Source organism: Dendrobates tinctorius, unplaced genomic scaffold (assembly GCF_039654945.1).
Source record: "Dendrobates tinctorius isolate UK_male_01 unplaced genomic scaffold, ASM3965494v1 ptg000036l, whole genome shotgun sequence".
In the NCBI taxonomy this organism is placed as follows: Eukaryota; Metazoa; Chordata; class Amphibia; order Anura; family Dendrobatidae; genus Dendrobates; species Dendrobates tinctorius.
This window is the reverse complement of record NW_027361704.1, coordinates 5459972-5481986: the sequence shown is the minus strand read 5'-3', so window position 1 is coordinate 5481986 and position 22015 is coordinate 5459972. Positions and strand designations below refer to the sequence as shown.

The following is a 22015-nucleotide window of genomic DNA, read 5'->3' as shown; positions in this document are numbered from 1 at the left end:
TTGTTGGGAATCTCTCTCAGGCAAAACTAACAGGTCAAGGAAATTCTTATCCTCTCTTGCTGACAACTTTATCTTCCAAAAGGTAAAGGAGAAAACAAGGGGAACTGCTACCTTGGATCTAATCCTTATAAACAGGGAGGAAATGGTTGAGGAGGTAAAAGTGGCTGGGACCCTAGGAGGTAGCGACCATGCTATTTTAGAATTTTGGATAACTAGAGGCGGAAGACCTGTGAAGACTCAGACGTCAAGGTTAGATTTCAGAAAGGCAGATTTTAAGGGATTCAGAAAGAGAATTGGAGGGATCCAATGGCTGGATATCCTTAAAGACAAAAATGTCCAGGAAGGATGGGAAATCTTGAAAAATGAAATTCTCAAAGCACAGTTGTTAACAATTCCGAAAAGAGGGAAGAATAGGAAGCATTTAAGGAAACCAGGATGGATGAACACAGAACTTAAGCACATGCTAAAAAGGAAGCAAAAAATGTTTATAAAATGGAAAGAAGGAGGCATATCTAAAGAAGAATATAATGCTGTCTGCAGAACCTGCAAGGCACAAATCAGATTAGCTAAAGCTGAAAATGAATTGAGGCTTGCAAGAGATGTCAAAAGCAATAATAAAGGATTTTGGGGATATGTCAAAAGTAAAAGAAAAGTCAAAGATGCTATAGGATTTTTACAGGATGAAAATGATGAAATGGTAAGACAGGATGTTGAGAAGGCTGAACTTTTAAATTCCTATTTTGCATCTGTTTTCTCTCAGAAAGGAAATGTAACATCAACTGCTATTCACTGTCCTATTAAGGGAATAGAAGAATCCAGGATATCTATAAACAGAAAGATAGTGAGGAAACACTTAGCTAACCTAAATGTATTCAAGTCTCCAGGTCCAGATGAATTACACCCCAGAGTACTGAAGGAGATAGCAGAAGATATTTTTGAACCCCTCTCCATAATCTTTGAAAATTCTTGGAGAACAGGAGAAGTGCCAGAAGACTGGAGAAGAGCAAATGTTGTTCCTATCTTCAAAAAGGGGAAGAAGGTGGACCCAGGCAACTATAGGCCGGTGAGTCTGACTTCTATACCAGGAAAGATCTTTGAACAAATTATTAAACAACATGTATGTCAATACCTGGATAAGAATGAAGTGATTAAACAGAGTCAGCATGGGTTTGTAACTAATAAGTCATGTCAGACTAATTTAATTTCCTTCTATGATGGTATTACTGATTGGGTGGATCAAGGAAATGCTGTAGATATAGTATATCTTGACTTCAGCAAAGCATTTGACAAAGTCTCTCATACAATCCTTATTGAAAAAATGACTAAGTATGGAATGGACAAGGCAACTGTTAGGTGGATTCATAACTGGCTTAGTGATCGGACCCAAAGAGTGGTCGTAAATGGCTGCACATCCAGTTGGAAGAATGTCTCAAGTGGGGTACCACAGGGCTCTGTCCTGGGCCCTGTATTGTTCAACATCTTTATCAACGATTTAGATGAAGGAATTGAGGGTAAACTGATTAAATTTGCTGATGACACAAAGCTAGGAGGGATAGCTAATACTAGAGAAGAGAGAGAGGATTCAAAAAGATTTAAATAAACTGGAGAAGTGGGCAGCAACTAACAGAATGGTTTTTAACAGGGAGAAATGCAAAGTACTACATCTGGGCAATAAAAATGAAAAAAGCATATATAGAATGGGAGGAATAGGGCTAAGTGACAGCACATGTGAAAAAGACTTGGGTATACTAATAGATCGCAGACTGAATATGAGTCAACAGTGTGATGCAGCAGCAAAAAAGGCAAATGCAATTCTAGGATGTATTAACAGAAGCATACAGTCTAGATCACGTGAAGTAATTATTTCCCTCTACTCCTCTTTGGTCAGACCTCATCTGGAATATTGTGTCCAATTTTGGGCACCACATTTTAAAAAAGACATCAACAAACTGGAGCAAGTTCAGAAAAGAGCGACCAGAATGGTGACCGGTCTGCAAACCCTGTCTTATGAGGAAAGGTTGCAGGATTTGGGAATGTTTAGTTTGCAAAAGAGAAGACTGAGAGGAGACTTAATAGCTGTCTACAAATATCTAAAGGGCTGTCACATTGTAGAAGGATCAACTTTATTCTCATTTGCAAAAGGAAAGACTAGAAGCAATGGGATGAAGCTGAATGGGAGGAGACACAGATTAGATATTAGAAAAAACTTTTTGACAGTTAGAGTGATCAATGAGTGGAACAGGCTGCCACGAGAAGTGGTGAGTTCTCCTTCAATGGAAGTCTTCAAACAGAGGCTGGACAGACATCTAACTGGGATGATTTAGCGAATCCTGCTTTGAGCAGGGGGTTGGACCAGATGGCCCAGGAGGTCCCTTCCAACTCTACGATTCTATGATTCTATGATTCTATACAGTGGGACTCTGATAGTGTGAGAGGGGGAGAAGATCAGGAAAATCCAGAAGACAAAGAATGAGAAGAAATAGACCAAAAGACTTGACTATTGTGCAACTTATTTTTGGGACTATTTGAATTATTTTTTTTATTATGTGTTTGTTCTATTTTTAGGGACTTTTGCCTTACACACACACGTGCATAAAGTGCTGAATTACCTCCATATTCTTATTTTCAATAATTCACCCATGAATATTACAGTACTGTATGTTGTACTCTGGATAGAGTACAAGAGGGGGACTTGTAAGAGAATGGTCAGTCATAATATACTGAGCGGCCATGTTGTCTCTAGCAGCCATTTTGTTGAAAGTTAGAGAAGATTCAACTTTTACAAAAGAGCTGATAAAATGTATTAAATGGAGGATGGAAAATGAGATCATGTCTCCTAGCAACCTCAGCCGATGTGCGTAGAGGAAGATTGGATCAATCAATAGGGTCACAGGTTACAAATATATGGTCAGTATGCTTATACGTGATAGTGTGGTAGCGAAGAGTAGAGTAGTTAAAATGTCAGGATGTAAGAATTTAGGGACCTAGACTGGAGACAATGATAAGATTTTAGGACAGTAGCCATAGATACCAATGACTTATGGGTTTTAGTGTTGCTTGAAGAAATGTTAATTAATATCTTCGTATTATGTCATTATATTCTCTTTTCTAAACCACGTTTCTGTAGATTACCATGAAAACGCCTTAGAATTATAATGTTAACGCCCTCTGCGGCAAAATGCAGCTTTCTTTGCTCTGATAATGTATAAGAAGCTCCTGTTACTGTCGATCGGGGCCATTCCATCGCCATCATGCCACTGTGCCTCACCATGGCCAGGGCACAGAGCCTTACCATCGCCAGACCTCCTAGCAAATCTCTGCCTGTCTGAATTCCTGTTTTTGCCCGCATATTCCAACTCCTCTGTTATTCTGTATCTGTCTTGCTGTGTATCTCCGAATAAACCTTCAACCTCAGCTTGATAAGAGATTGTCTGTGGAACTTCTTCCCGACTCTTCCAGCTCTCAGTAGGACTTTTTCTTACACCTTATACCTATGGAAAGTGAGGAACGGAGCTCGGCAGGATAGAGCCGCCAGCTCTGAAACCCGCCTGATGGAAGTGATGGCCACTAGGGGAACAACTTTCCAGGAAAGGTACCTCAAAGCGATATCCTGAAGCGGTTCCAATGGAGCTTCCTGTAGAACACTTAGGACCATCTTGAGAACCCAGGCGTCCATCGGCGCCTTATAGGGAGGTATCAAGTGGGACACTCCCCGGATGAAAAGTTTTCATCTGCAAATTGGTAGCAACCCTGCACTGGAACAGGACGGATAAGGCCGACATTTGTCTCCTGCGGAAACCTGGGGCAAAGCCCGAGTCTAATGCTCTACCGACTGAGGTATCGCGGCTCTCTGAGCCAGACTGGAGAAAAACCAAGATGTTGGAGATCGAGAATCTTAGTGGAGAAACACCGCGGCCTCAACATCAAGCAAAGAACACCTTCCAGGTGTGGTGGTAAATTCATGCTGAAGCAGGCCTCCGGGCGCTAATCGTTGTAGCGACCACCTTGCTCCCGAACCCTGCCTGGGTTAGAATCCAAGATTCAATGGCCCTGCCGTCAAACACAGGGTCCCTGAGTTCGGGTGGCAAATTGGCCCTTGAGACGGTAGATCTGGGCGCTCTAGCAGGCGCCAAGGAACATCAGCAAGCAGCTGCCTTAGATCTGCGTACCACGCTCGACGGGGCCAGTCAGGGGCCAGCAGAATCGCCAGCCCCCCTTCCGTCTTGATCCCTTTGCTGACTCTCGGGAGTAGTGGCAGTGGGTGAAATAGATATGGGAGGCGAAACTGGTTCCATGGCAGAACCAACGCGTCCACCGCGAATGCCTGCGGGTCCCTGGCCCGAGCGACATATGTGGACACCTTGGCATTCACTCTGGAAGCCATCAGGTCCACATATGGAGCTCCCCACAGTTGACAAATCTGTTGAAGAACTTCGGGATGTAGAGACCACTCTCCGGATGCAAGACCCGGCCGGCTGAGGAAGTCTGCCGCCCAATTTTCCACGCCCAGGATGTGGACAGCCAAAATCACCAAGTGGTTTGCTTCGGCCCACTGAAGAACGTGCTCCACCTCGCGCATGGTTGTTCTGCTGCAGTTTCCCCTCTGACAAATTATGTAAACCACCGCCGTGGCGATGTCCGATGGAATCCGGACAGGGCGGCCTGCTAGAAAGTGATGAAACTTCTGCAGAGCCAGCAGAATTGCACGTATCCCCAATAAGTTGATCGGGAGGCGTGCCTCCTGTGACGACCACCGTTTCTGGGTTATATGGTGGCGAAACACCGCTCCCCAACCGAGGAGACTGGCGTCGATTGTCATTATCAGCCCATGACATGGGGGGAAAGGTTTCCCCTAGGCCAGAGAGGAACTGGTTATCCACCATCCAAATGACTGCCTGACTTGAGAGGACAGTTTGCACCGCCGATCGAGCGTGAAAGGATTCTTGTCCCAGGCTGACATGAGGCGTGCTGCAGGGGGTGAAGGATGGAACTGGACGAAAGGTATCGCTTCGATTGCTGCCACCATTTTCCCTAGGATCCTTATCGCGGATCGGATGGTATGAGGGACTGGTTGGCGCGCCCTTTCCTGAGGGAGAATTATCAACCCTCAGCAAGTGTCGAAGATCATTCCTAGGAAGGAGATCCTCTGAGCTGGCACAAGGGATGATTTCTTTGCATTGACCAACCATCTAAACGGCAGGAGTATCAAGCGTGATGTTGACACCTTCCTCACATGCCCGTATTGATGGGCCCTTGACCAAGAGGTCGTCCAGATAAGGCAAGACGACTATGCCTCGAGAATGCAGTGTGGCCCTGACAATTGCCATAACCTTTGTGAATATTCTGGGAGCCGTGGCTAGCCCGAAGGGTAGCGCTACGAACTGAAAATGCTGAACGCTGATGGCGAAGCGTAGACGCCTCTGGTGAGGAGGAAAACATGGGAATATGCAGAAATGCGTCCTGGCTGACAATTGATGCCAAGTATTCTCACTGCTCCATGACCGCTATGACTGAACGGAGAGACACCATCTGGAAATGCCTGATCCTGATGAATTTGTTCAGAATTTTTAGGTCCAAAACAGGCCTGACAGACCCGTCCTTTTTGGGAATCGCAAAAAGGTTGGAATAGAACGCCTGAGCTCTTCCGTGTTCTGGCACTGGAACAATGACTCCGTTGTGCAGGAGCGACTTGATGGCTCCCAATAGAGCCCTTACCTGGGTATCCACCCTGGGAAGCCGGGAAAGAAAAAACCATCTTGGAGGGTATCTGACAAATTCTATTTTGTAACCTGAGGACACCAATTCTTTTACCCATGCGTCGTGAGCGATGTTGGCCCAGACGTGGTGAAAACACAGTAGGTGGCCGCCCACTTTGCTGGTGTCGTCTGGTAAAGACCTCAAGTCATTTGGCCGATGATCCTTAGGATCTGGGTCCCCTCTTTCTGGCCTGTTGAGCATGCATTCTCCCCAATGGGTTGGCTCTATATGACCTGCCGCTCCCTATCCTGGTTGGGGCGGCCTGAGGTGGCGGAATTGGGCCCCGTAGTCCACCTGGAGTCTTTTAACGCATGACCCCGGACCGGTCTCCTATTCGGGTCCCGGACCAGGCTCAGGCTGCTTAGCGGCCGCCACCTGACCAATGCCATCATGCCCGGCCTAGAATGGCCGGTGGCACTGCAAAAGGCCCGAAAACGTGCCTGAACCGGGTGACGAAAAAACGGTTTAACCTTCTGTTGAGGGAGAAACCCGCTCTTTCCTCCTGTGGAGTCGGAGATAAGTTGATCCAAAAATAGGCGGCCGCACTGATAAGGCAGGGAAGTCAAGGACTTCTTGGAAGTAGAATCGGCCCGCCATGTCCTCAACCATAGGGCTCTTCAGATAGAGATTACATTAGCGGCAGCAAGTGCTGAACAATTGGCCGCATCCAAAGACGCATTCATTACATAATCTCCGGCTATCGTCATCTGACCTGTGACCTCCGAGATCTCAGCAGGTAGATCCTGCTCCTGTGCGACCTTGTTTAATGTTTCTGACTATGATATCATAGCCTTGGCTACCCAAGTTGCTGCGAACGAGGGAGCGAGTGCAGACCCTGACGCCTCATATACTGAACGAGCTAGGCTCTCAATAAGGCAGTCCGTGGGATCTTTAATCGAAGAAACCCTAGGGACAGATAACAGGGTCTTAGTGGCCAGGCGTGAAACCGGAGGATCCACTATCGGGGATTCCATCCATTGTTTACGGAGGTCCGGAGCAAACGGATAACGCTTTTCGAGTGCCCTTTAACCCAAGAAAAACGCCGTTTTGGACGTTCTCTGTGCCGCTGCACTATGTCCTCAAACTCAGGGTGAGAGGAAAAAATTATGTGCGGCCGCTTCACTCGTTTACATGCCACTTTATGCCCTGTAGCCGCTGCGGTATCATCCTCAATCCCCAGGGTCTGATTGATGGCTTCTATGAGACTGTCCACTGTTTCACGTGACTCTGGAGTGTCCAGGTCAATGGGCTTGTCTGAGTCGCAATCTGAGGTCTGCTCGCTATCAACCACAGGTGACTGGGAGCGAGAAGCAGATCTTACAGATGCCGAAGGCACCGGATGGACTGGGCGACACCGTGTGGATTCGTTTCCCCCGGGTCTGCCTGGAGTGAGGGCGGCCCCTGCAGGCCGGAGGCTCCTGTGAGGTGGAGATTCCCTCTAAAGGCGGCGAGACACTGTCCCTGCCCCTATCTGGGGCTTGAAGGGATTCTATTGCTCTCGTAAGGGACGCCATGTACTGTGACAGTGATCGGGCCCACTCCGGGGGATTTGACACATTGGTCGCAGGGGAGGGCTCCTGGGCGCGTTTGGATTCGCAGGTTTCGCATAAACGCTTGCTCTGCGCCCGTGGAAACGCAGCCCGACAAGAGATGCATGCTGCGTAAAAGAACGTGTGCGTCTTTGCTTTTTTCGGACATGCTGTATCTGTCCGCTGCAGGGGATATGGGGAAGAGGTAGCCCCTCGTTTTTCCCTATAGCGTGGCCTCTCGGGCAGCACTTACCCCAGTCCTGCGCCCCCCTGGATGCTTCCTTTAAATCGCGCGCCGACATCTGTGGCGCGCACCAGCCTGTAAAATCGCTCTAGGGGCGGTACTCCCATTTTGCGGCCTAGCCCGTGCTCCGAAGCGGGGCCTCGATTTTTACCGCTGAGTGCGGGGCGGGCTGCCGGAAGTGACACGCGGCCCCGAGGGCGGAACTTCCGGCCACGGCCTAGCTCCGGCCGAAGCCGCGGCCTCAATATTTCCCCTACCCGACCGGGGGGGGGTCGCAGTACCAAAAAATGGCGCTACTGACCGGCACAGCGTTCCTGTCCCTGACGGATCCAGCCCTTCTCTTGCATGGCTAGTGGACGCCGCGAGGCGTGCTGCGACTGTGGGCTCCAGCCCGAAATCTTCGCAGGAGCACTCCCCGACCCTCTCCTCACCGATGATCCTCTTCAGCCTGAGCGCAGATATGTGAGGGGGTCTTTGATTAAAAATATGACGGTGCAGGCACCCTAACTCCATCTAACCCCTTCAGGGGGTGAGGAGAGGGACCGTCCGCCACCTTGCAGCACCGCCGTCTAGCATTGGTGGAGCAGTGGGGGACGCACAGACTAGTCTTGTGCCTCTGTGCAAGCCCAGGGTTTCAATACCTAGGGGTGGACAGGGCTAAGTCTGGCATAATGTCCCACGTCGCGGGAAAGGATACGTGGAGGGATACTCGCACGTGCTCGCCCGTTGATGGTTTTGGGAAATCGGATCCTTTCAATAGTATGCGTTGCCCCTGTCTCATCTTCATAAAATAACAAACAAAAATACAAGTCTGGGGAAAAGTCCCAGATATGTCCCTCGGTGCGGGAAAGTATACGCGGAGACGATACTCAACACGTGCTCGCCCGTTGATGGTTTGGGGAGATCGGACCCTTTCAATAGGATCCGTCACCCCTGTCTCATCTTCATAGTAAATTAGAAAAAAATAGAAAAGAATAGTCTGGAGAGATCCAGACTATGTGTGCCTCCATAGGACACTAAGCAAAAAACTGATTTCCGCCCGCAATAGGGGCGAGGGTGTATACTGCGGAGGAGGAGCTAACCTCTTTTTTTCACTTAGTGTCAGCCTCCTAGCGGCAGAAGCATACACCTACAGTATCTGTGTCCCCCAATGAGACGAAGGAGAAAAATACATTCAGGCATGCGCCTCTTGTGCTCGGAGCAGCTCCTCTAAACAGAGGTCGACTGGGTTACTGAATCCCTTGCCGGTGGCAGACCAGGCAATGGAGGTTCGCGACTGTTTGGGTCGCACCCTGCATGTCACTCAAGCCTCTAAGGAGAGAATGAAGACGCCCGCCGACACATATCGGCGCCCCGCTCCAACTTTTGCTCCTGGCGACTTTGCCATTCCTGACGCTTTCCACCTGTCCCTTCTCAAACCTGTTCACATGTCCTGGTTTTCCGAGCCATCTGCCGGGACATCAGACTTGTCTTCGGACAATTCTGAGGCCTATGCCTCTATGGGACACAAGGTTGTGTGTTTTTGGGATTGGAAGGCTCAGGGGGGAGCAGGCCCTAGGAGGGGGGGTAATGATAGGTGTTGGGTTCCTGCAGCGGCTCAGCAGGAATCCAGAGCCTCACATTCTGCGGTCTCTCATTGTCTATCAACCGCAGAGGAGATTTCTCAGCAGTCTCAGCGTCCCAGACGCTCTGCCCAGACCTGCCTTTGGGTCAGCAACAGCAATGCAGGCTGCTTTGCAGCAAAACGCTCCAGAGGCTACGTCCTCTCGTCGCGCTACTGGGAATGCTCACGAGACGATCTCCCATTGGAGATCGGGAGTCACATGCTCAAGTCCGTCTCCGGATTTCATTGGTCCATCTCAGAGATCTGGAAGGTCCCGGAAGCGCACGGCTATAAAAGGTCTGCATGTCCGCTCGGCCATGCGCTAGTATAGTCTTTAGTTGCTACTGTGTAGGTCTAGACAGACTCTGACCCTCTGCCTAGGGTTCAGCTCCTGTGACCTTATACTGTGCGCGCACTTCTCTGAGACCTGTGAGTCCAACACGCTCAGCATTTATGTTAATACCTTAGGCGTCTCTGTGAAGCTAACAGAGTACGCTCAGTGCACATCGGGTTACGTGCAACCCGCGAATAATAATACCGCCATATTTAGTGTTCGCCATTATTTAGCAGCAGTGTTAACACCTTCTGCACGGTGGACCCCGAGCGGCGAACGCACTTTATTATTTATTTATTTAGTGCGTTGCGCCGTTCCTAACACCCAGAAAGAGAACTCTCAATCTGACCAACTCCGCTATCGTCAGTAATCACCAGAGGGAAGCCAGAGAGAGAATTCACAACAGTACCCACCCTTGAGGAGGGGTCACCGAACCCTCATCCACGCCACTGGGCCTGTCAGAATGGGCCCGGTTAAAAGCACGAACTAATCTTTCGGCATGAATGTCAGAAGTAGAGACCCAAGAATTATCCTCCTGGCCATAACCCTTCCATTTGACCAGGTACTGGAGTCTCCGTCTAGCCAGACGAGAATCCAATATTTTCTCTACCTCATACTCCAAATTACCTTTAACCAATACAGGGTCAGGAGGTGCCACCATGGGAACTACAGACTCTACAAACCTCTTCAACAAGGATTTATGGAACAAGTTATGATCTTAAACGTAACTAGAAGAGCCAAACGGAAAGAAACGGGATTAAGGATTTCCAAAATCTTATAAGGTCCAATGAATCTTGGCTTGAATTTTGGAGACACAACTTTCATAAGAATATTCTTTGAAGACAACCAAACCATATCACCCACTTTAAACCAGGGACCAATGGTCCTATGCCAGTTGGAAAACCGTTGGGCTTTTTCCCGAGAGTGGGACATCTTATGCACCACTTGGTCCCAAATCTGCTGCATTCTCTCTACCACAAAATCCACACTTGGGCAGGCCGAATATTCTACATGCCCTGAAGAAAATCGAGGATGAAACCCAAAGTTACAGAAAAAGCGCGACATCAAAGTGGCAGAACTAGCCCTATTGTTTAGCGCAAATTTGGCCAGGGCAAAAATGATACCCATTCATCCTGATCAGCAGATATGAAACATCTCAAATAGGATTCCAAAGTCTTGTTTGTTCTCTCAGTCTGCCCATTGGTCTGAGGATGAAATGCAGAGGAGAAAGATAACTGAATTCCCAGTTTGGAACAAAAAGCTCTCCAAAATCTGGAAACAAACTGGACTCCTCTGTCCGACACAATGTTCTCAGGAATCCCATGCAACCGAACCACCTGTTGGAAAAACAAGGGCACCAACAACTCAGAAGAAGATGGCAACTTTGGGAGTGGTACAAGATGGACCATCTTAGAAAATCTATCACAGATCACCCAGATAACAGTCATTCTCTGAGAGACAGGAAGATCAGAAATAAAATCCATTAAGATATGAGTCCATGGCCTCCTGGGCACCGGCAGGGGCATCAACAACCCACTAGAACGAGAACAGGGCCTGGACCGAGAACAAGTCCCACAGGACTGCACAAAATTCCTGACATCACAAGATAAGGCAGGCCACCAAAAAGACTGACTCACCAAATATCTGGTACCAAAAATACCTGGATGACCAGCCAACGCGGAGCAATGAATTTAAGACATTACTCTTTTCCTCCACTGGTCAGGGACATACAATTTTCCCATAGGGCAACGTTCAGGTTTGTCCTCCTGAAATTACTCCAGGGCACGTCTCAAATCGGGTGAGATGGCGGAAAGAACTACACCCTCATTTAGAATTGTAGTAGGCTCGGTCACAATAAGAGAATCCACAAAGAAACTCCTAGAAAGGGCGTCCTCCTTAACATTCTTAATGCCCGGAAGAAAAGAGACCACAAAATTAAAACGTGTGAAAAACAAAGCCCACCTAGCCTGTCTAGGATTCAAGCATTTGGCTGATTCAAGATTAATCAAATTCTTGTGGTCGGTGAGGACTACAACTTGATGTCTAGCTCCCTCCAACCAATGTCTCCACTCTTCAAATGCCCATTTCATGGCTAACAATTCCTGATTCCCCACGTCATAGTTACGCTCAGAAGGGAAGAATTTTCGAGAAAAGAAGGCACAGGGATTCTTCTTAGAAGTCACCGGATCTCTTTGGGACAAAATGGCTCCTGCACCAATCTCAGATGCATCTACCTCCACCTGAAATGCGAGTGGGGCATCAGGTTGCTGTAGAACTGGAGCATTAGTGAATCTCCGCTTAAGCTCCTGAAATGCTGAAACTGCCTCTGGAGACCAATTCACCACATCAGCGCCCTTTTTGGTCAAATCAGTCAGTGGTTTAACAATACTAGAAAAATTACTTGTAAATTAACCGTAGAAATTCGCAAAACCCCAAAACTTCTGGGGATCAAAGAGCCTTCAAAGAAGTGGGCTGAACCCAATCATAAATGGCCTGTATCTTGGCCAGGTCCATTTCAATAGCTGACGGGGACAAAATGAATTCCAAAAATGAAATCCTCTGTACACCAAAGAGGCCCTTCGATCCCTTAACATACAGAGAATTTTCCCTCAAAATCCGGAACACAGTCCGGACATGTTCCACATGACAATCCCAATCACTGGAAAAGATCAAAATATCATCCAGATAAATGATCAAAAACTTATCCATAAAGTCTCTTAAAATATCGCTCATAAAAGACTGGAAGACAGAAGGGGCATTAGTGAGCCCAAAAGGCATTACCAGGTACTCAAAATGTCCCTCCTGAGTAGTAAACGCCGTCTTCCATTCATCGCCGTGCTTAATGCGAATAAGATTATACGCCCCCCTGAGGTCAAGCTTGGTAAACCAACAGGCACTTTTAACTCTGGAAAATAAATCAGAAATCAGGGGTAACGGGTACTGATATTTAACAGTGATTTTGTTAAGGGAACGATAGTCAATATAGGGCCTTAATGAACCATCTTTCTTGGCTACAAAAGAAAAACCAGCAACTAAAGGTGAAGAGGATGGTCTAATATGATCCTTCCCCAACGAGTCTTTGATATAAGATTGCATAGCATCATGTTCGGGTACTGATAAGTTGAAAAGCCGACCCTTGGGAAATTTACATCCGGGCATTAACTCAATTGCACAGTCATATCTCCTATGAAGAGGCAAAGACGCAGACTTACTCTCACTGAATTCATCAGAAAAATCAGCCAAATAGTCAGGAATATCATGAGACTGAGGAGAGGTGGAGAAAACAGGAGTGTCACTAAGAACACATTGACAACCCCAACTCACCACAGACACAGATTTCCAATCTAAAACAGGATTATGAGTTTGCAACCAAGGGAAACCCAGAAAAATAGTATCATGCAAATTGTGCAACACCAAAAATTTACAATTTTCATGGTGGTCCTGGACAACCCGCAATATCACCTGGGTCCAAAACTCTCCGCCAAGGGAGTAGCATCCATACCCCTCAAAGGGATAGGAGTCCACAGAGGTATCATGGGAACACCACAACATTTAGCAAAGTCCAAATCCATCAGATTCAAAGCTGCTCCTGAATCAACAAAAGTCTTAGCAGAAAATGTAGACAAGGAGCAGATCAGGGTAATTGCCAAAAGGAACTTAGGCTGTACACTGCCCACCGCAAATGTGTGAGCAAAACGCTTTTCTCGTTTAGGCCAGACAGCAATAGTATGAGAGACGTCCTCACAGAAAAAAACAAAAAACTTATTACGCCTTCTAAACTCCTGATGTTGCGCCCTAGACGAAACCCTATCACTTTGCATGGGTTCAGAAGTTAGTTCGAAAGGCGGCAACGCCTCTCGTGTAGTTTTACGTTCACGTAAACGCCGATCAATTTGAATGGCCAATGACAGAGACGTCAAGACCAGAGGGAACAGGAAATCCCACCATAACATCTTTTACGGTTTCTGCAAAACCCTTCCAAAAGAGAGCTGCTAGGGCACAGTCATTTCATTTAGTAAGGACCGCCCACTTTTGGAATTTTTGACAATATAACTGCAGAATCCTGACCCTGGTTCAATGCCAATAAAGTTTTCTCAGCTTGATCAATAATATTAGGGTCATCATACAGCAACCCCAAGGCTTGAAAAAACACGTCCACATTAGCCAGAATAGGATCACGGGGTGTCAAAGAAAAGGCCCAATCCTGGGGATCGCCGCGTAGCAGGGAGATGACAATTTTAACCTGCTGCACAGAGCTCCGCGATGAGTTAGGTTTCAAAGCAAAAAATAGTTTACAACTATTCTTAAAATTCAAAAATTTAGACCGATCCCCAGAAAACACATCAGGAGTAGGGATCTTTGGTTCAACAGCAGATGATTGAGCGAGATAGGCAGAATTTCCCTGCACTTCAGCAGCGAGGTGCTCAACACGATCAGACAATTGCTTAGTCTCCATTTAGACAAAAAAGATCCTCCTACAGCCCCAGAAAAAAAAAAAAGAGGAAAAAAATATATGAAAAAAAAAATTCTGACACTTTTTTTTCTTTAAATTCTTTCCTTCTTTAGAGTACCCTGGAGTCTACAGTTAGGCTGGTGATTTTGTTATGAATGGGTCACCGAGGAGGATAGCAGGCCCCGGCTAAGCCACAGAAAACCAGAGAGGTTGGTAACTAAGCGGATGCAGACCCCTGATCCTGTCCACAGAACTAGCAGTAGCTGTGGAGCGTGCCTACGATGATCCTAGATGCCTCGGCACAGCCGGAGAGCTAACTAAGCCTAATGCAAGAAAGGGAAATCTAAACTGCCCCAGAGCAGACCCCAAAGGAATAGATAGCCCCCAAACATATTTTGTCGGTGAGACAAGATGAAAACACAAACGCAGGCAGAAAAATAGACAGCAAACGATGGGGCCCACACTGACTAAACAGGACAGGAAAGGAAAGACACTGTCTGCAATCACGCAAAAAACCCTGCAAAAAGTCCAACACGTCTGATGCACAAAAACACTGAAGTCGCACAACTTCACCCACACAATATCAGCACTCTGGTATATTTTGAAAGCAAAGCAAAAAGAGACCAATATAAAAGGGGACAAAATAAACTGGCACATGCAGTAACATATGGGCGGTGATTCAGCACAGCCCCAGCTGGAGCTAGCTGACCCGCACAAAGCAGAGATAAACAAAACCAGATCAAATGCAAACAGAATAGCAAATGAACCACTTAGCTGAACATGCAGGGAAAGAGCAGGAGACAGCAAACCTCAGGAGGCACAGGAAGAAAATCACCATCAGGGATAGAGGGAGTCAGCTGTCTTAAATCCCAATCAGAAACCCCAGATCTCCAATCGTCTTCCTCATTATTAGGTGGCAAGCTACTGTCAATCAGATCAGCTCCATTTCCTCCAGTAACCACCAGAGGGAGCCCAGAAAGAGAACTCTCAATCTGACCAGCTCCACTATCTTCAGTGATCACCAGAGGGAAACTAGAGAGAGAATTCACAACAGGGGGGGTCAGTATGATCTGACATCCCCGCTCCCCCTCCCCCACCGACCCCCTGGCTATGTGACTCACGTATAAGCCAAGAGGGGGACTTTCAGCCCAAAAAAAAGGGATGAAAATCTCAGCTTATACGCGAGTATATACGGTATATATTTTTTGCCATAATGTGATTTACCCCTGACCACACTGTCTATTTTTTCTGGCTTTATTGGGGGTTTTTATATTTTTCCTTCTGTTTTTGTGTATTTTAATCAATACAATTCTATATATTTCTGTTAAATATTTTCTTGGTTATTTGCCATTATCATAAGTTTTGATGAGTTATTTATAGGTCTATATAGTAGGCTGAATTTGTCCTGTTAGGCTGCATTCCCACAATGAGATTTTGGTCAAAACCGCAATGTCTTACAGTTAAAGCAAAGTGGATGGGATTTCTACAAATCTCAGTCCCATTGCACTTCTTATTAATGCAGTAAGCTGACCTGCAGTACGTATTTCAAATCCACAGCAAGTCAATTACTTTTGCAGTTACGCTGAGCTTTCTGTGCGGATTTTCCCCATTGACTTGCATTAGGTGCAGAAGTTCCGCAGGTAAAAAAAAGTGCGTTTTCATGGTGGAAACACAGCGAAAAAGCATGTAATATGCACCTAAGTATATCAATAAATTTTGTCAAAGCCAAATGCCAAGAATTATAGAAAACACATCAGCATTTTTTAAAGCATGACACACCATAAAGAGACAAAAACCACGACGTCAAAAACGTGATAAAAACGTAAGCAACCTAATTTATATAGTAGGCCCAGAAGTGGTGCTGAAAATCTGCAACATCAAAAGCTCATAGTGGGAACATAGCCTTACTTGGATTATCTGTGTATTTTATTACTCTATGGGGGAGTCACGGTGTTGTGTGCCATTTTTAGCCCTTGCCCCAATAAAAAAACAATACTACAACCCAAGGCAAAAATTATGGAATCACCGCCTTGGAGAATGTTCATTCAGTTGTTTAATTTTGTAGAAAAAAAGCAGATCACAGACATAGAACAAAACTAAAGTCATTTTAAATGGCAACTTTCTGGCTTTATGAAACACTAAAAGAAATCAAGAACAAAAAATGTGGTAGTCAGTAATGGTTACTTTTGTAAACCAAGCATAGGGGAAAAATGGAATCGCTCAATATCATCAGGAAGGATATAATAGAACTAGAGCGAGTACAAAGGAGGGCAACAAAATTAATAAAGGGGATGGGGGAACTACAATACCCAGAGAGATTAGCAAAATTAGGATTATTTAGTCTAGAAAAAAGACGACTGAGGGGCGATCTAATAACCATGTATAAGTATATAAGGGGACAATACAAATATCTCTCTGAGGATCTGTTTATACCAAGGAAGGTGACGGTCACAAGGGGGCATTCTCTGCATCTGTAGGAGAGAAGGTTTTTACACCAACGTAGAAGAGGATTCTTTACTGTTAGGGCAGTAAGAATCAGGAATTCCATGCCTGAGGAGGTGATGATGGCGAACTCAATAGAGGGGTTCAAGAGAGGCCTGGATGTTTGCCTGGAGCGTAACAATATTGTATCTAACAGTTATTGTTAGGTTCATTAGAAGGACGTAGATCTGGGGATTTATTCTGACAGAATTTTATAGGCTGAACTGGATGGACTAAAGTCTTTTTTCGGCCTTACTAACTATGTTACTATGTTACTATGCAATTCAGAGGAAAAAAAATGGAATCACCCTGTAAATTTTCATTCCTAAAACCAACACCTGCATCAAATTAGATCTGCCCGTTAGTCTGCATCTAAAAAGGAGTGAGCACACCTTAGAGAACTGTTGCACCTAGTGGATTGACGTGAATCATGGCTCCAACATGAGAGATGTCAATTAAAACAAAGGAGAGGATTATCAAACTCTTAAAAGAGGGTAAATCACCACACAATGTTGCCAAAGATGTTGGTTGTTCACAGTCAGCTGTGTCTAAAATCTAGACCAAATACAAACAACATGGGAAGGTTGTTAAAGGCAAACATACTGGTAGACGAAGGAAGACATCAAAGCGTCAAGACCGGAAACTTAAAGCAATATGTCTCCAAAACAGGAAATGCACGACAAAACAAATGAGGAACGAATGGGAGGAAACTGGAGTCAACGTCTGTGACTGAACTGTAAGAAACCGCCTAAAGGAAATGGGATTTACATACAGAAAAGCTAAATGAAATCCATCATTAACACCTAAACAGAAAAAACCAAGGTTGCAATGGGCTAAGGAAAAGCAATCGTGGATTGTGGATGACTGGATGAAAGTCTTATTCAGTGATGAATCGCGAATCTGCATTGGCCAAGATGATGATGCTGGAACTTTTGTTTGGTGCCATTCCAATGAGATTTATAAAGATGACTGCCTGAAGAGAACACGCAAACTTCCACAGTCATTGATCATATGGGGCTGCATGTCAGGTAAAGGCACTGGAGACATGGCTGTCATTACATCTTAAATAAATGCACAAGTTTATGTTGATATTTTGGACACTTTTCTTATCCCATCAATTGAAAGGATGTTTGGGGATGATGGAATCATTTTTCAAGATGATAATGCATCCTGCCATTGAGCAAAAACTGTGAAAACATTCCTTGAAAAAAGACACATAAGGTCAATGTCATGGCCTGCAAATAGTCCGGATCTCAATCCAATTGAAAATCTTCAGTGGAAGTTGAAGAAAATGGTCCATGACAAGGCTCCAACCTGAAAAGCTGATCTGGCAATAGCAATCAGAGAAAGTTGGAGCCAGATTGATGAAGAGTACTCATTAAGTCCATGCCTCAAAGACTGCAAGCTGTTATAAAAGCCAGAGGTGGTGTGCAACAAATTACTAGTGATGTGTTGGTTTGTTTTTCATGATTCCATAATTTTTTCCCTCAGAATTGAGTCATTCCATAATTTTTTCCCTATGCTTGGTTTAAAAAAGAAAAGTAACCATTACTGACTACCATATTTTTTGATCTTGATTTCTTTTAGTGTTTCTTAAAGCCAGAAAGTTGCCATTTGAATTGACTTTAGTTGTGTGCCATGTCTGTGATCTGCTTTTTTTCTACAAAATTAAACAACTGAATGAACATCCTCCAAGGCTGGTGATTCCATAATTTTTGCCAGGGGTTGCAGACACATACAGTATATGCAGTATACATACACAAAATATTATATAATGTTGGCACAGTCCCCTTAGGGACAAAATGGGCTAATAAAGACTTTACTAGGGTGTTAATTAAAATAATAACGTATACATATATTTCTAATTTTACAGACTGGGTTGCTTCTCTACTGGTGCCTCTTTCAGAGTAGTACTTACCCTGCATAGCTTGATTTTATGGCTGGAGACTGACTTGGCAGTGCAGGTTTCCGTAAATGCTCTGGCTTTCCTGAAGGCCTAAACACATATTTGTTATTATTGGCTATATATGTGTACAAAGAACATGATTCATTAAGAGAATGTAGCCCAGAGGGAAGAGTAATATACAGCATGGACAATCATTCATTGGAATCAAATGGCACACTTTGACTTATGATTTGCAGTGCTGCAGAATAAGTACTGAAGTTAACACTGGTAATCAAAAGTTCAGGGCTTTTTAGGTGAATTTCACAATCAGACATAGTACAAGACAGCTCTATTTACATTTAGATCTGCAATAGCAATTGTTAGGTACTGCAATTCAGACTTGATTCAGGAGGTGATCTGTAGCACTTTACAGTGTACCGAGCTGCGTTGCTCTAACTGTACACACTGTGTACATATGGTCGCAGCATAAGCTGTCAAAAGACAATCGGTGAGTGTTCCTGTTCATGGACCCCTATTAAAGGGAATCTGTTACCTATTTTTAGCCCTATTAGCTGTGGCCACCGCCATCAGGGGCTTATCTACAGCATTTTGTAATGCTGTAGATAAGCTCCCGATGTAACCTGAAAGATAAGAAAAACGGGTTATATTATACTCACCCGGGGATCCGGTCCAGTCCGATGGGTGTCGCGGCCGGTCCAGTGCCTCCCATCTTCTAGAGATGACGTCCTACTTCTTACTTCTGCTGAGGCTTCTGCGCAGGCATACTTTCTCTGCCCTGTTGAGGGCAGAGTAAAGGAATGCAGTGCGCAGGCGCCGGACCTCTCTGACCATTCCCGGCGCCTGCACACTGCAGTACTTTACTCTGCCCTCAACAGGGCAGAGAAAGTATGCCTGTGCAGGAGCCGCAGCAGAAGTAAGAAGAGGAACGTCATAGCATGAAGATGGGAGGACCCGGACCAGACCGCGACACCCACCGCACCTGACCCCGCCCCCCGGGAAGTATAATTTAACTCATTTTCTTATCTTTCAGGTTACATCGGGGGCTTATCTACAGCATTACAGAATGCTATAGATAAGCCCCTGATGGCGGTGGCTGCATCTTATAGGCAGAAACTGGGGTGACAGATTCCCTTTAATCTAATACTGATCAGTTCTTCGAATATTCTTCAATTCAAAAGTTCTAGGCAACCCCTTCGTACACTTTACATATTTTATTGCTATTTGTTTGCAAAGCAAAGTAGCACACATATAGTTTTAAAGGGAATCTGTCTGCAGGATTTCACACCTCAATCTACAGTACAAGTGCATGAAAGCAAAAGCAATGAACTGGAATATACAGTAAGTTGGTGTGCGCGCAGCATGTAGGCACATGTTCACACTGGCCACTAAACAGACAAAACCCAAAAGAAAAGTAAAATGAGTAAATGCCCTGCAGTAAGTAAATAAACAGCAATAGTGCGTGAAAATAACATAGGGTACTTGGTTAACATATTTGTGATCAAACGTCTTGGGTTTTATCTACAAATGCATGTAGCTCTTTCTTTACATGACCATTTCATTCCTTCATTACTGAGAAATCAGCATCTGAATTGATATGCAATCGAGGCTGTAGATCTGAAGCTTCTGTCACTCCAGTTCTACTCTCTTCCCAGTGCCACTTACATGCTAGTGGACCGCAGACCCACTACACCACGGATCGGTGAGAACCTGGAGGCGCGTGATTAAGAAACCACCTGAGTTTTCACTAAAGCACTCGATGGTGGGGGTTAGACTTGAGCCCAGGTGGAAGTCAGGTGCTACTCCAGGACAGACCCAGCAGCTGACCCCAAGCGTCAGGACAGCAGCAACAACAGACTAAGGGTCCAAGGCAATACCGGATACAGATGAATCATAGAATCGTAGAGTTGGAAGGGACCTCCTGGGCCATCTGGTCAAACCCCCTGCTCAAAGCAGGATTCGCTAAATCATCCCAGTCAGATGTCTGTCCAGCCTCTGTTTGAAGACTTCCATTGAAGGAGAACTCACCACTTCTCGTGGCAGCCTGTTCCACTCATTGATCACTCTAACTGTCAAAAAGTTTTTTCCAATATCTAATCTGTGTCTCCTCCCATTCAGTTTCATCCCATTGCTTCTAGTCTTTCCTTGTGCAAATGAGAATAAAGTTGATCCTTCTACAATGTGACAGCCCTTTAGATATTTGTAGACAGCTATTAAGTCTCCTCTCAGTCTTCTCTTTTGCAAACTAAACATTCCCAAATCCTGCAACCTTTCCTCATAAGACAGGGTTTGCAGACCGGTCACCATTCTGGTCGCTCTTTTCTGAACTTGCTCCAGTTTGTTGATGTCTTTTTTAAAATGTGGTGCCCAAAACTGGACACAATATTCCAGATGAGGTCTGACCAAAGAGGAGTAGAGGGAAATAATGACTTCACGTGATCTAGACTGTATGCTTCTGTTAATACATCCTAGAATTGCATTTGCCTTTTTTGCTGCTGCATCACACTGTTGACTCATATTCAGTCTGTGATCTATTAGTATACCCAAGTCTTTTTCACATGTGCTGTCACTTAGCCCTATTCCTCCCATTCTATATATGCTTTTTTCAGATGGTACAGATGTAGCCACTGGTTCAGATCGAAAAAATACTGGATCTGGTACTGGTTGCGTGGGTATAAGGCACAGCTACCGCCGGAGTGATTTTGGGATTCAGGTATCACAGATGCGGTTTCAGGATCAGGTACCACTGGAGCACTTCCAGGATCATGTACCGCTAAAGCTGTTTCAGATTCAGATACTGCCAGAGCAGTTTCAGATTCAGCTATCATTTCAGACAAGATCGGAATAGGAAAGCAGAACTGGTACAGGTTTAACTGGTCTAATACAGCAACCTGATCACAAGCTTGCAGCTTATAGACTGAAAAACTACAATTGCTACTCAGGTACTTCCCTACTGGTGGAGATGTTTTAAGTACTAAGTATCTCCCAGCTATTAGCTAGGGACACATAGCATTAAGCGTCTGTCTCTTTAAGTGGCCAAAAGTGCACGTACATGCTCTAAGCGCTCCGCCAGGGGAGCTGGAGCCTCATTTGCATATCAATTCAAATTCTAACTTCTCAGGAATGGACTGAGGGAATGTCTTGGTATACGGTACAGTTTGACTTATCTTTGAAAGAGCTAGGATGCACATATTCATAGTTTTGAGGGATGAAATTCTGCTGATAAATCCCTTTTAAAGAATTATATAATCTATACCTGCGCAGTGTGATAGGACTCAGAAGAATACATCCAGTGGTGACAGGGAGGGGGATGAGGATGGAGTAGTGTGATGCCGGAGATCACAGTATGCATAAGTGCCTGCGCATAGTGCAATCTCCGGCACCATTTTGTTGAAGACAAAGTGGTGCTGAAGTCAGCATCTGCACATAGCATGATCTCCCTCACCATTTTGTTAAAGAGGAATTTGCACAATGTGTTTTCTACAAAATGGCACCGGACAGCGTGGTTTACGCACATGCTGACTACGGTGCCATTTTATTTAAGTAATGCAGGCAACGCGGTGCAGGTGAGTAGGGGAAAGGTGAGTAAGAGTGTTTTTTTTCCTATGTATGTATCTATCTATGGATAGATGGATCAACAGCAGCACAGGCACAATGCAATGGGGAGCATATAATAGGATGGGGGAGCATATACCAGGATGGGGAAGCACA

General features: G+C 45.3%; 1 protein-coding gene across 1 annotated transcript in view; it reads right to left on the bottom strand.

Moving 5' to 3' along the window:
• The window catches only part of LCP2 (lymphocyte cytosolic protein 2), a 1189974-nt gene that overhangs the window by 405241 nt on the left and 762718 nt on the right, over window positions 1–22015 (bottom strand). Inside the window, exon 13 of the mRNA XM_073573677.1 lies at window positions 18320–18397. Coding sequence (XP_073429778.1) covers window positions 18320–18397 — 78 coding nt within the window. The remainder of the gene's footprint in view (window positions 1–18319; window positions 18398–22015) is intronic.